This window comes from Lontra canadensis, unplaced genomic scaffold (genome assembly GCF_010015895.1).
Source record: "Lontra canadensis isolate GAN:19392208 unplaced genomic scaffold, GSC_riverotter_1.0 scaffold106, whole genome shotgun sequence".
Taxonomy (NCBI): Eukaryota; Metazoa; Chordata; class Mammalia; order Carnivora; family Mustelidae; genus Lontra; species Lontra canadensis.
The window spans coordinates 1697055-1710250 of record NW_022631100.1 but is presented as its reverse complement, the minus strand read 5'-3'; the positions used below and the strand labels follow the sequence as shown (position 1 = coordinate 1710250).

Genomic DNA, 13196 nt, shown 5'->3' with positions numbered 1-13196 from the left:
TGCTCCAGGTTTCTGGTAGTCTCCGTGTGGTTAATAAGTGTTCCTGTCTGTTTAGGAAGAGTCAGAGCCTGTAACTTCTAAGGCCTCGTCGACAAGTACACCCGGTAAGTTCAGGAGCTCTCTTTTAACCTTTATGAACCTTGAAATACTAATACTCCTCAACTGGAAATGCCCTGTTTACCCGTGTTGGAGCCAAGTGCCTGCCTGGTGATGGAAATGTTGTTCTTCGTTCATCCTTAAAAGCAGCGACTTGTTTGTCCTCTGCCTTCGTGATATGAAAAGATCCGTCAAAACCCAAAGATCAGAATCTGAGGATTCTGTCTTCGAAAATCCTAATTTTTACACATTCCATGTGTATAGCTGTTGATGATTTAAGGTGATTCACTAGAGCATGGAGACGTATATGATTAGATGGAAGGGAAGGACTTTTAATCCCGGAATTTTAAAGGTGGAGACGTGGTGAGCACGCAGTTAGCACTAATGTCCATTTCAAAACATTCTCAGATGGAGAGCGCTGTCCTTTTGACCATGCCTCTGGGTAATACAGACAATCGGGGAACTAAGACTTCTCATTTTTAAGGAAAAAAGAGGCTTCGTTACAGCTTTGGGGAAGTGGTGTTGAGCTCCGTGAGGTTTCTGATGTCAAGGACTCTAGGTGGCGAGGCTGTTCCGTAGAATATGAACAAACTACCTGCCCTTGGAGGCACCTGACCGGTGCGGGGTCGACGAGGACGGGAGGGGCCGTTCCCTGTGTTTGGCCAAAGCGAAGAGCAGATCTACCTGTTCAGCTCTTTATCTAGTTTAAAATAAAGTGATGGGAATAAGTTTGGTCATTTCAATGAGTTAACATCCATAATGGCCATGGTTTTATAGGGAAACGTCCACGTTAATTCCTATCCATTTTCAGTTGGAGACTGTCCGGGACCTTTGGAATTCCACTGTTTAGAAATTCTAAAAAAAAAAGAAAGAAAGAAATTCTTAAAAAAAAAAGTCTGTGTGATTGCGACCCATTTGTCAAAAAGGAAAAAAGAATCTCACATTCTCCTTATTGAATGGTGATTATTCAATATTTTGAAGGCTGTACTGTGGTAAATATTGTGACTTTTTCCTAAATAGGACTCAGCTCAGTTTGTTAATGTTACTTCCATTAAAAATTTTCTGGTTTATGAACTACTTACTGTAATAGCTTTATCTTTCTTCCAGAAGCCAAAATTAACACAGATGTTTTTACTAAGAACACAAAAACTGTAGAACTCCACTGTAAGTTAGAGTCACAGAACCATGTACAGTTTGAGAAGAACTATGAATCTGCCCCACCCTGCCAGAGGGGATGACCATATTTTTATAGAGATTTGCTCATAATTTCTCTCTTGCGCTCCCTAACGCTTCCCCGGGCCCCAAGCTGAGACATCCGTCTCTGATAGGGAGCCCTGCTCTGCTAGAGAGGTGGTGCGCCTCCTGGTTGTAGGCCTCCGCTGTCAGAGATTCACGGCCTGCGGCTCTCCCAGGGGGCTCGTCACACTTGCTTATTAATATCTTCTTATCTACAAATTAGGATCCTTAATAGATTTTAATTAAAGTTCAGAATTGTAACTAAAAACTTTTCATCTGTACAAAAGCATGTTTAAGGTTACTTAGTATTTCGTGGGGCACCTGGGTGGCTCAGTGGTTGAAGCCTCTGCCTTCGGCTCGGGTCATGGTCTCAGGGTCCTGGGATCGAGCCCCGCATCGGGCTCTCTGCTCAGCGGGGAGCCTGCCTCCTCCTCTCTCTCTCTGCCTGCCTCTCTGCTTACTTGTGATCTATCAAATAAATTAAAAAAATAATAATAATAAAAAAATAAAAAAAGGTTACTTAATATTTCGTTATTTTTTTTTGCAATTAATTACTCTGGGAGCACGTAGGGCACTTCATAACTTATGTTCCTTATTTTTAAAGAACCAACAAGAAAACCTTGGGAAAGAACAAATACAATGAATGGCAGCAAGTCACCTGTTATCTCCAGGTATGTCTACTTTCTGACTTTTATGCTACACGTGTATCTAAAAGAAATTAACCTCTCTGGGCTCTAGTGGTGGATTTGAAATTGTACAGAGAAGCAGATAAAACCTGGAATCCTATTCCTGCTGAGCACCATGGTGTTTTTCCTAGCGATTGTCTGGATGCTTACTGTTTAGACAGGTTGTCTGAAATTTTAAAATCACTTTTATTCCTCCCACTTTTTTTATTTAAAAAAATTCAAAACTACAGAAAAGTTGAGAGAATAGTAGAGCACATGCACGTGTGCCCCTTACCCAGGTTCCCCAGTTATTAGTTTTGCCCCCATTGGGAAAAAAGAGACGTGCCTTTGTGTTCCTCTGGAGAGTGAAAAAGCAGTTTGCAAAAATCCTTCATCATTTTTCCTAAGAACCAGGATATCCTCCTGTGTAACCGCAGTACCATTATCGCTCTCAAGAAATCTAACATTGAACAATGATATTATGTGATATAGTCACGTTTCCCCAGTAGTCTCAAAATGACAACCTTCATTTTGGTAATGTAATCTTTCAAAGAAACTGCTATGTTTTAAATTGAAAGGCAGCAGGAGAGAAATGCCTGCAATGTTTAAGAGAGAGCAAAACAAAACCTGAAGTTTTGAATTTGTGAAGTAGAAAGATTGATTTCTCTCTCAGTTGAAACTTCTAGTTAAAATCAACTTAGGAAAGAGTGCCCAGAAACAAGACTAGTGAATTTCTGTTTCTCCCACGGGCCGTGAGGCATGGTCTTAGCAAATTTCAGCATTTCTTAGCTATGCATATTTTATTGTCATACTAAATTTATATCTCAGGTCTTGAACATAGATGAAACTTTTTCTGGATTTATGAGATAGTTTAAAGGACTTACATTTTTTTTCCAGAAAAAAAGTATGTCTTTAGAGACTAAAAAGGTTTTGGCCTTTTCTTTCTGAGTTGTTTGCTTTAGTTTTACCTCTTAAAAAGCAAACTTGGCTCTAATAATAGAAAACTAATAAAAAACAAGGATAGACCTCACATTGTCACAAATCTGTTCAATGTTAGCCTAAATCTAAATTTGGACTTGTTTTTATGTGGTTCATTGTGCTGGTAGGAAGGATTTGGTGATAGCACAGTTTCTTTAGTTCCTCAAAGCCTTTTCAACCATGTAGAAGCTTTTAGTTTCTCAGTGACTATAAGATGAATGTATTTTATTTTAGGAGGAAATGCAAGAATTGCTTTTGGTGGACATGGTTTCAACAGAGTAGAAAATTACACATTTACGTTTATCAGATACCTGATTGATGTGGCCTCCCAGTGTGTCTCTGGTAGTTTTTATAGATTTTCTCCACTAGCACATTTTGAAGCCTGATTTATCGAGTACATATCAGAGCACAGAACTGTGATGTCCCATGTATCTTTTGAAGACAGAAATGGGACAGGGAAGAATCTTCCTGTTTCTCTCTACTCTTCATCTGTACCTTACTGATAGGGGTTCTGTGGTGAGCCTGAGCAAACCCTAAGTCCATGGAGGGACATGAAGTGGGTTCTCCCAAGTGGAATAAAAGTTCCTTGATGTGTTTAGGTTCATTTAAAAAATAGTCTTTAAAAGATTATTCAGACTTCTAAAGGAAGTTTAATAAGTGTTCTGAAAGTCACCTTTTCATTTTTAGGACTTTTCTGTAGATTAACCATGTATTGGTTCTTATTATCTAGCAGTGTATCATAATGGTGTTCTGCTCTGGTAGGTTGGTTTTCTTCTCCTTTCTTGAAATGAAAATTTGGAAACGCCCGGTCGTTTTCTGACCACTCATATACCTTTTGATAGATTTGAGCCAGCCAGTGATAACGTGTCTTAAAATTTCACACCAAGCGGTTTTAAGCCAAAAAGATTTTGCAAGTATGTTGGAAGGACTAAACTGTGTGGCTTTTCTTCCCAACTTTTCTCCCCCATTCCTGCTGAGAACCATTGTATTAATATGGCCACTTGATGTGCACCTCATCCTTGCGTGGTGGGGAAAGAACCCCTTTCTCTTACAAACGTCCATGTCGAGGTTGTGTTAGGGTGGGATGGATTGACTCCGGTCATGCACGTGAGGTGCTACACTGTGCCGTATTTATTCAGTGAAGATGCCAGGTAGTGGGGTAAATGCAAAAATGTTGTTAAAATTACCTTAAACTATGACTAGAATGTCCCATTGATAAATTTGTGAGTTATACGGTTTTCAGTAAGAGCTCACAGATCTTATATTCAAGGTAGAAAGAGAGTTCACACTCTTTCTTTCTGAGAAGAGTTAATTTTGCGAACTTAAGGCTACAGTGATTTCTACTATGTTTCTGTACTTGTTGGTACCTTGTGGAGTAGCCTTTACTATGTGTGCACTCTCTAAAGGTGGTCATCGCAAACGCACCACGATTTACTTTTCGTTCTCTGCAGCTATCAAACAAGTATGTTACATAACTAGAATTAGTGTCCGAGTACCTCCTTTCATATTGGGAAAAAAAACTATCATTTTAAGGTTAATGGACTCCTTTCATTGTTCGGCTGTGACTACAAATCTATAAAACAGGAACATAGTGCGCATTATTTTTTAAAAGTTCTATTGTGTTTCCCTTTAAATGGTTTTTTCCCCTTCATAGACGGGATTCTCCAAGGAAAAATCAGATTGTTTTTGACAACAGGTCCTATGATTCATTACACAGGTATCATCCTGGTGTGATTTTGTGGTTTGAGACTTCGGAATAACATGTTCAGGATAGGGCTGAGCTTTTTCTACCTGGATTGGTAATCACCACGAGGGAGATGACTTGAGGAAGAGCAAATCTTTCGTATTTAGCTTTATTTAGAGCACTTTTTAAAAAACACGAGATTTTGATTAGGAAAGCTAATAGGGTTTATTCTCCTGCCTTGATTCCCTAGTTGGATCAGGATACATATGAACAGCATATACCCCAGCAAGGCTGGAGTGGTGTATGAGGCCGCCTGTGTCTTCTCCAGGCCCTCGGTAGCTGTTGCATTTTCCTCTAAAGGCTTTTCTTCGTAGAAGCTTGAGACAGCCTTTAAAAGGTAGAGCAGGAGACTCGTACTGGGAGTTCATGGAACACGGGACTACATCACAGCTGCACTTGCGAGAAACGTATTCCTGGAGGAACATCCCCGGCCTGTCCGCACTTGGGGTCAGGTTACGTGCCTTTCCCAGTCTGACGTCTCCCATCCTGGGCAGCTGGTTTTCTAGGATGAGTCCTGTGACACCTTTTTTTTTTTTTTTTTTTTTTAAAATTAAAATTAAGAAACACGTATTTCTTAACTAAAGAAATTGACTATTTTTTAAAACTCCTCAAGTGTTCATGCTTATATTTAGAATTGATTTGGCAGAACAGGGACTTTAAATACTGTGGTAGTTGTTAGGCAGCTGTTTCGAGGTAACACAGTAACCTCTGGGAAGGCCTCATACTTTGTTGTCAGTTGTGGTGAAAACCCATAGATTATAAATAACCGAGGTACGCCCATGTTATCCTGTGCAAGTGAAAGTAGTGAAAGTCTACTAGGAACATGACTTAAACAGTATATGGAAGGGTGCCTATGGCAGTGAGTCAGGAGTTCTGCAGACTGTATTTGGCCAAATTATTTTCATGCCATTGATGATAAAAATATTTGGTAAGTTTGCCAGTCAGTTGAATCTGCATAAAATGTTTATATTACAAGCATGAAATCATTTTCCTGCTTTTCTCAAGGTAGTTTAATCATTGTCACCAGAAGACTTACTTAGAAAATTTGCTAGGACATAGGGAAATAGCATTTAATGAGATCTTCTGTTAATCTTCTCAGTTTTTTTGCTGCTTTCCCACTAGGGCCCCTTGATAGGATAACGTTAATAAACCTTTTTTAAAAGAGTGGTGATTACTTCTTTCCTTCAGTATGAAAAGTTCCCCCCTTTAGTTAATCATCATGGTGATGGTGGTGGATTGCATGTTAGCATGAATTTAAATTTCTTAATTGCATGTTTCCTCGATCGTTTATTATGGAACAGTAATGTGTTGTGTTTTTAATAAGTACAGATATATTCATAACACACTGCCCGGTTAACTTTAGCATACTGTAGATACTCATATGAACGTTGGGAATACTCATTATATAACTTAGGAGAAAAGCGTTCACTGATTTTACCACTTAAATGTGAAAAGTGAGAGAGAAGCTAAGTAATTAAGAGTGTGAGTCTGGCGAGCAGGGCCAGGCAGCGTGGGTGACTGAAATGCAGTGTGTGGACCGTCAGGGGTGTTCCCCAGACCGGCCTGTGGCCACAGCGCCTGCCTTGCCTGCCGGGGCCTTCAGTGCCTCTTCTGTGACCAGGGGGTGCAGCAGTCCCTTCCGCAAAGCGGAAAGGAAATACGTCCTGGGAGTAAGTGTTCTTATGTCCTAGTGCCTCGCTCAGGGCTTACTGAATTAAGTTTTCTGAAAGTTGGTTTCCCTGGTTCGTCCAAGCAGAGCAGCCGAGGTCTCATAAAATGAAATTGATCGACTTGCTTTATATAACAACATGTTAAGCTGTTATGTTTGATATGAAAGCAAATTAACTTACTATTTCATCTTCCCCAGCAATGCCTGTGGGTTTGGAGCATAATATGCCTTTAAGAGTTATGAAATCATAACTTTGAGAAGTTACTGGGCATACCAGTTTTGGTTTAGATTTGTGATGTTGGTCCTCTGCAAACTTGAAGATCCATGACTCAGCTGATAGTTTTCATCTGCACTGAGTTGTGGAACTCAAATTGTGGCCACTTACTGGTATTAAACCAAAATGTAGAGGAGTGCCCAGTTAAGACTCTAGATTTTCCGCTGGGATTTTCTCTACTTGCTGGAATGGGAGAGGAGCCATGACTGGTTTATTTTATTGAAGCTTTTGCTTAAGTCATACCTAATTTCTAAGACTTATTTCTTCATGTTGAATTTTTAAGAGAGGCTAAATTTCTGAGCGTGTAGTAATAATTGGCAAACTGCATCTGTGTGGCATTTCTTTTTTTTTTTTAAAGATTTATTTATTTGAGAGGGAGAGAGTGCTCCTGGTGGAGGGGCAGAGGGAGAGGGGGAGAGAGAGAATCCCAAGCAGATTCCCGATGGTGTGTGGAGCCCCACGTGGAGCTCAGTCCTTCGACCCTGAGATCATGACCCCAGCTGAAACCCAAGAGTCAGACGCTTAACTGACTGAGTCACCCAGGCACTGCCCTATTTTGTTTTTTTTCTTTTTTTTAAGGCAAAATAAGTTTGTGTAAGTAGTTGGAAACTCGTTCAGATAGCATCTCCATAAAAACTTGTCCGGAAACAGCCACATAGCCAACTGGATATGAATCTTTTAATTATTTCCCCAGCATTCTTATTTATTTGGATGCTTGAAACGGCATGAAACACATGGAACAGATCATGTGCTTATTACTAAAGTGGCTTTTTCTATAAACCATCGGATTTGTAAACTGATGCATCTTGGTGGTTGGTTTGCACACTTTCAGAAGAACGAGATTGTGTTCCCTGGGCCTTGATGTCGCAGCTCGTCCGTCCGGTGTGTCCATTCCCGGTCACTGTGCTGCAGACGGCCCCGTTTCCCATCTCTTGGGCAGAGAACGTGTTCCTGTCACCATTGTCTGATTTCTTTACAAAGAACTGGAAACACTGAGCAAAGTGAAAAATGCTTCCTATTTTCTGTTCTAATCAGTGCTGCAACTTTGACGGTTAACTTTTTAACATCTGTGTTTTAAGAAAAGTACCGAAATCTGATGTTGGGTTGATAAATTTGCAGTTTTTTGTGAACTCCTTAAACATCCCAAGTATTTTTTACCTGTCCTGGAAATTCCATTTGTACAGACCAAAATCTGCACCTTCATCACAGCCCAGTGCCAACGGCGTCCAGACGGAGGGGCTAGACTACGACAGGCTGAAGCAGGTAGGCGCCTGACAGCAGCTTTCCCTCCCTTTCCCGCCGCGTGCACTGCTTTCTCTGTAAAAATGTCTGGTGTGCTGGCATTTGACGGATGATGAATATACTGGGAAATAGAGTTTAGATCTTTCTGTACAAAGGAAACAGCAACACGAGTACCGAATTGTTTTTTTTTCAAATCTTCGTTTTTTTGGTTCAGTGTTTTCACATAAAGTTCCAGCAGTGGTGGAGGGTGGGGCAGGTGTCTTAATGGTGTAACGTCAGCTTTCAGTGTCAGCGCGTGGTATGTATTTGTAAAGGAAAATGGGGTTACACTTTCCATTTACCATTGGCAAAAATGGACCCAGTGAATCTGGTTTTGGCAAGAATGTCGGGGAAATGGGCATTCTCGGATACTTTTATTTTCTAGGAAGCAGTTAGGAAAACAGATCACAAGCCTTAAAAATAAATAAATATTTTACCTTTGAACCAAATAATTTCACTTCCAAGAATTTATGCTAAGAAACTATTGTAGAAGTATATAACTCTATAGGGTTGGGCAGGGGCCAGTGGTCATTAAGGAATCAAAAATGAGCATGTTATGTACTGAATGGTGAGCACTCACCCAGCTAGGTGAGAGAGACAAGTAACGAAACAGTATGAACAATTCTCTCAACTTTCTGTAAAAGAAAAGGATCTTGTCCATATTTTGGATACCTCTGCTTTATACACATAGGTACTCAAACAAGAAAGGGGAAGGACTGATAGGTGAGAAGAGCTGTGGGGCTTTAAAATATTTAATTCCCAGGAGAGGTAAAACAATTTAAAAAAATTGGTAGTGTTAAGAAAAATTTAAAGGAGGGCCAGTGTACACACCTTAGACAATGGTCAGTTTCACGGACTGGAACCCAGAGTTGCTGCCGCCAGCAGGGTCTTGTCTCCTTGGTCGTCCTACCCCACATTCCTGGGGGCCTCTGAGAGCAGTGACCACACCAGTCCTTGTCATAGCCTCGGACTGACCTGCCGGTAGATGTGCGGGCCAGGCGTCAGCAGGGCTCTTAGTATGGTGCTGTTTTCTGGTCCTCGTGGGAGGCCTGTGGGATAGTGTGTAGACTCAGACTTGGCGTCTGAGATTCTGAGGAGTTACCTGGCTCGGTCCCATGGCTGGGTCAGCAGCTGAGTCAGGATCAGAGCCCAGATCGTTCCTCAAAGCCAATTTCAGATAAATCTGATTTTTATGTTGCAAAGCTATTAGAAAAGTTAACTTGAGTTATATAGTTTGAAAAGGAAGCTTGAGGTCATTGATGATCAAGCCCTAATTTTCCTGTATATTAAACATGGCTTTCTTTTCTTAAAAACACTTTAAAGTAGATGCTTACACACACTTGAACACGTGGTAAATTTTTGGCTACCTGAAGTAGTGGAGAAGAGAGGAAAGGTTTCCTGTTGGGGCTGATTTTACTATAATTTGAGTAAGGATATCTGATAGTCTGTGCTAATAATTTCTGTGCTTATTTCCTCATTGGTAAAGTGGAGGAGTTATTATACTAATTGGTAATTTCAACCTTATTTTAAACATGAAAAGCTTTTTAAGAAAATGAACCTTAAACTAGAGAAATTTAATTTTACCTGAGGTGTGCAGTATTAGAAAAGGTCCCATAGTGGAAACTAATCATTCAAAGGGTAGGTGTCAAACTGTGTCACCGTGTTGGAGCCCTTTCAGCTGGCATGTGACACTGTTCTTGGCAATTTGGGGAGGGGAAGGGCAGAGGGAGAGGAAGTACTATGCAGGCTTCATGCCCAGCCCGGAGCCCGGCGCAGGGCTTGATCTCACAATGCTGAGACCATGACCCGAGCTAAAATCAGAGTCAGACACCCCACTGACTCAGCCACCAGGAGCCCCTGTTCTCAGTGATTTTTTTTAAGTTTGGGCGGGGGTGGGGTGATGGTCCGTTATTTCAAAGTGAATTTATAAATACAGATTTTGCGAAATATTTTAAGGTGGAGTGGTTTTCATGGAGGAAGAAGCATCTAGAACAACAGTATTAAATCAAAATACAAACAGGGCTCACACAAGTACTTTAAAATTTCTGATAGCCATATTAACTAAGTAGGGAGAAATAGGTGAAATTCATTTTAATGTATTTAGTTTAATTTAATTTAATGTAACTAAAATAGTATTTCAGTATGTAATCAATATTTTAACATTACTAAAGAATTACTACACGTTACTTTCTTAATGCTAAGTTTTTGAAATCTGTGTGTGTTTTACTCTGGCAACGCATCCCATTTCACACTGGCCACGTCTCCAGTGCTCAGAGGCTGCGTGTGCCTGCGTCCGCCCTGTCAGACCACATAGATCCAGGTGGGGCCTATCCACCCTCGCCTCTGCCAATTAGGGCAGCCCGCCCGTGAGGCAGCTCCAGGGGAGTCTCGGATTCCTTGAAGGGAGGTTTGACAGCCATAGTGCGATTCCTAAGGAACCCCATACTTCAAACCAGATCACACACAGGCCAGGATCTGCTTATCTGGTTTACATCTCCTGTTCCCTGAAATTGCCCTACGCACCATCTTCCAGGCTGCTCCCAGAAGACAAGGTTAAAAGCAGAGCTATTATCTTTTCTAGAAATCACCTGAAGCCTACCTTTCTCTGGATGATAGAATTATTTTTAGTTTTAGAAAGCACTATAATGTTTCCCGTTTCGCTAGGCTGAAAGAAGTGAACACTGGGAAGACTGTTAAAACACGAGTTGCCCGGCTGCGCTTAGCCTTTGTCTGGGAGGGAGTCCGGCAACAGAAACCATACAGCAGACTTCATGCATTCTTAAAATTCTATGTGAACAAGAATATTTGTAGCAGTAATTTTTTCTCCCTGTATTTCTGATGTTTTTCTCTAATATTTTAGGACATTTTAGATGAAATGAGAAAAGAATTAACAAAGCTAAAAGAAGAGCTCATTGATGGTGAGTATATAAACAGCTTTGCTGACTGTATAATGTTGGAGAATACCCATTTTTAAGGAAATGCACATAAAAAGTAACCAGTTTATTACTTGAGGGTATAAAACAATTTTGTATAGTATCCTGCCCTTCACATGGCTTAGGATGTCAGAAAGGAGCCCTCTCCTTCTTACGGTGGAAGTTATTTGTAAAAATTGGGATTAAACGAGGTCCCTACGTGACAGGGGTTGATTAACATCAGAACAAAGTCCAGGCAGAGGGGCCTGTCTCTGGCCTCACATCCCAACCTGCTGCCTTCTCTATGGACTCTGAGCCCACAACGTCCGTGTTATCATTGTGGACACGAAAGGGAGAGTGTGAATGAGCGTGTGCATGTGCGTGTGTGTGTGTGTGTGTGTGTGTGTGTCTGTGCACACAAGCTAGTACCGTCTCTGTGTTAAGAAAAGCAAAGTCTGGGGCTGCCTGGGTGGCTCAGTGGGTTAAGCCTCTGTCTTCAGCTCAGGTCATGATCTCAGGGTCCTGGGATCGAGCCCCACATCTGGCTCTCTGCTCAGCAGGGGAGCCTGCTTCCCCCTCTCTCTCTGCCTGCCTCTCTGCTTACTTGTGATCTCTGTCTGTCAAATAAATAAATAAAATCTTTAAAAAAAAAAAAGAAAAGAAAAAAAGAAAACCAAAGTCTGTGCAGCAGCAGATGCAGGGTCTGCTTGGCTCTCTGTTACTGGGAGTTTGAAGACAGCCACTGAGGTTTCTTAGAAGGAATCTCTCACTGATTTTACCTCACCATTGTATTTACTTGAAATACGTTTCCTTTTCATGCCCAGCGATTAGGCAAGAACTGAGCAAGTCCAATTCTGCGTAGAGAGACGAACCGAGGAGGAATAGGACTCTAGTCTGGAGAAAGAGCCCTGCGAACCACAGCTGTTAACAACAAACCCCTACATTTGTGAGCTGCGAGAAGAAAGTGGAGACAAACAGTCGGAAGAGGAAAACCAACATCCTCACGAGCCTTCAGACGCGTTATTCTGGCGATAAGCTATTTCCCTCCCAGTTTGCTGCTTTTTTCTGACCTTTTCAACAGGATGAAAGAGTCGGATATGAATTCCTGTTTCATAGTTATGCAGAAAATACTAAACCTATCAGGCAAGATCGCCGTGCATTGAAATATTTTCATGTCAAGACAAAATCGCACGTTTTTCACAATCCATTGCTAAAATAAAGAGGAGAAAGGCTTAAGAAGTTTGTTTTCAGAGAGTGCTGATGAAGAAATGAGCAAGTTACACAATTGTATTGTAAATGTTTCTCTCAGGTTTGTCTTCCTATCACATTTGATATTCCGTGAGGGATGGAGATCAGCCCTGTGTAGGTTAAGATCCTAAAATGTGGAACAAATGGAATTGTATGTGCTTTCCAAGGGTGATATTTATAAGAAAGTGTCCTAAAAATGGTTTGTCTGGCTTGAGGAATTTTAGAATGATAGGAAGTCTCTCGAGTTAGCCTTCATGCAATTTTGTAGATTAAAACATAAAATTCGTCCAGAATTTAAAGATTTAGATGCCTTCCTAAATTGTTAAAATGCTTTACCAAAATCTATGACTCCTACATAACACACCAGTGGTCAAATGTAAAACAATATATTGTAGACTTACTGTAGGTTTTCAACCTTTTTTAGATTTATGCATGTGGACATTTTTATAATGTAATTACAACCACCACAAAATTAGCTTTTTTAATTGCAGACAGTAATGCATGTCCCACTAACACGTAGCGGCCTTTTCAAGGCCTGGTCCCAGGGAAAACCTTTTGTAGAGTATGGGGGAGGCGGGAGGAAGGGAAGGAATAATTTTTCTTTTAATTTCTGCACTTTTTTTCCTCAGTTACCTGCATGAATAATAATGAGGACTATTTTGTGACTTTAATTGGTAAATATGTTAGCAGAACCAAGTACTCAATCTTTTACATCATGTGTTCAGCTGTTTGTATTTTAACTTGAGTAATTTCCATGGTCTGAAACATGATTCTGAGCTTCCCAGGGATTACGTCATACTGCGGAACTCGAAAATCCGGTCCCTGAATTTGGCAGTTGCTTTACTACTTAGGTGCCCTGCAGTTGGACAGGTATGTGTTCCTGACCGAGAAGCTGCTTTTGAATTTTGTTACGTGGAAACACACGAAGTAGTTGATGTCCGCAGGAACTGAGGTCACAGACACCATGCAGCAGAGGGGACGAGTGAGGGGCTCTGCGTGGTTGTCTTGTTGTGACCGAGCGAGACTCAGGTGGTGAAAAGAAGGACCTAGACCCCCGCTCATCCCCACGCGGTTGTGTGCGGGCGTAACCCAT

General features: G+C 41.1%; 1 protein-coding gene across 11 annotated transcripts in view; it reads left to right on the top strand.

The window, feature by feature from the left end:
• The window catches only part of ENAH (ENAH actin regulator), a 129775-nt gene extending 117373 nt beyond the window's left edge, over nucleotides 1-12402 (top strand). For 6 of the 11 annotated variants that reach the window (XM_032838835.1, XM_032838842.1, XM_032838836.1 and 3 more), the window contains 6 exons: nucleotides 56-104; nucleotides 1937-2003; nucleotides 4630-4692; nucleotides 7847-7925; nucleotides 10804-10861; nucleotides 11680-12402. In XM_032838835.1, the coding sequence (XP_032694726.1) occupies nucleotides 56-104; nucleotides 1937-2003; nucleotides 4630-4692; nucleotides 7847-7925; nucleotides 10804-10861; nucleotides 11680-11717 (354 nt within the window). In that variant the 3' untranslated portion in view covers nucleotides 11718-12402. The remainder of the gene's footprint in view (nucleotides 1-55; nucleotides 105-1936; nucleotides 2004-4629; nucleotides 4693-7846; nucleotides 7926-10803; nucleotides 10862-11679) is intronic. The other 5 variants (XM_032838844.1, XM_032838841.1, XM_032838845.1 and 2 more) reach the window with 1 other exon arrangement.
• The last annotated feature ends 794 nt before the right edge of the window (nucleotides 12403-13196 follow it).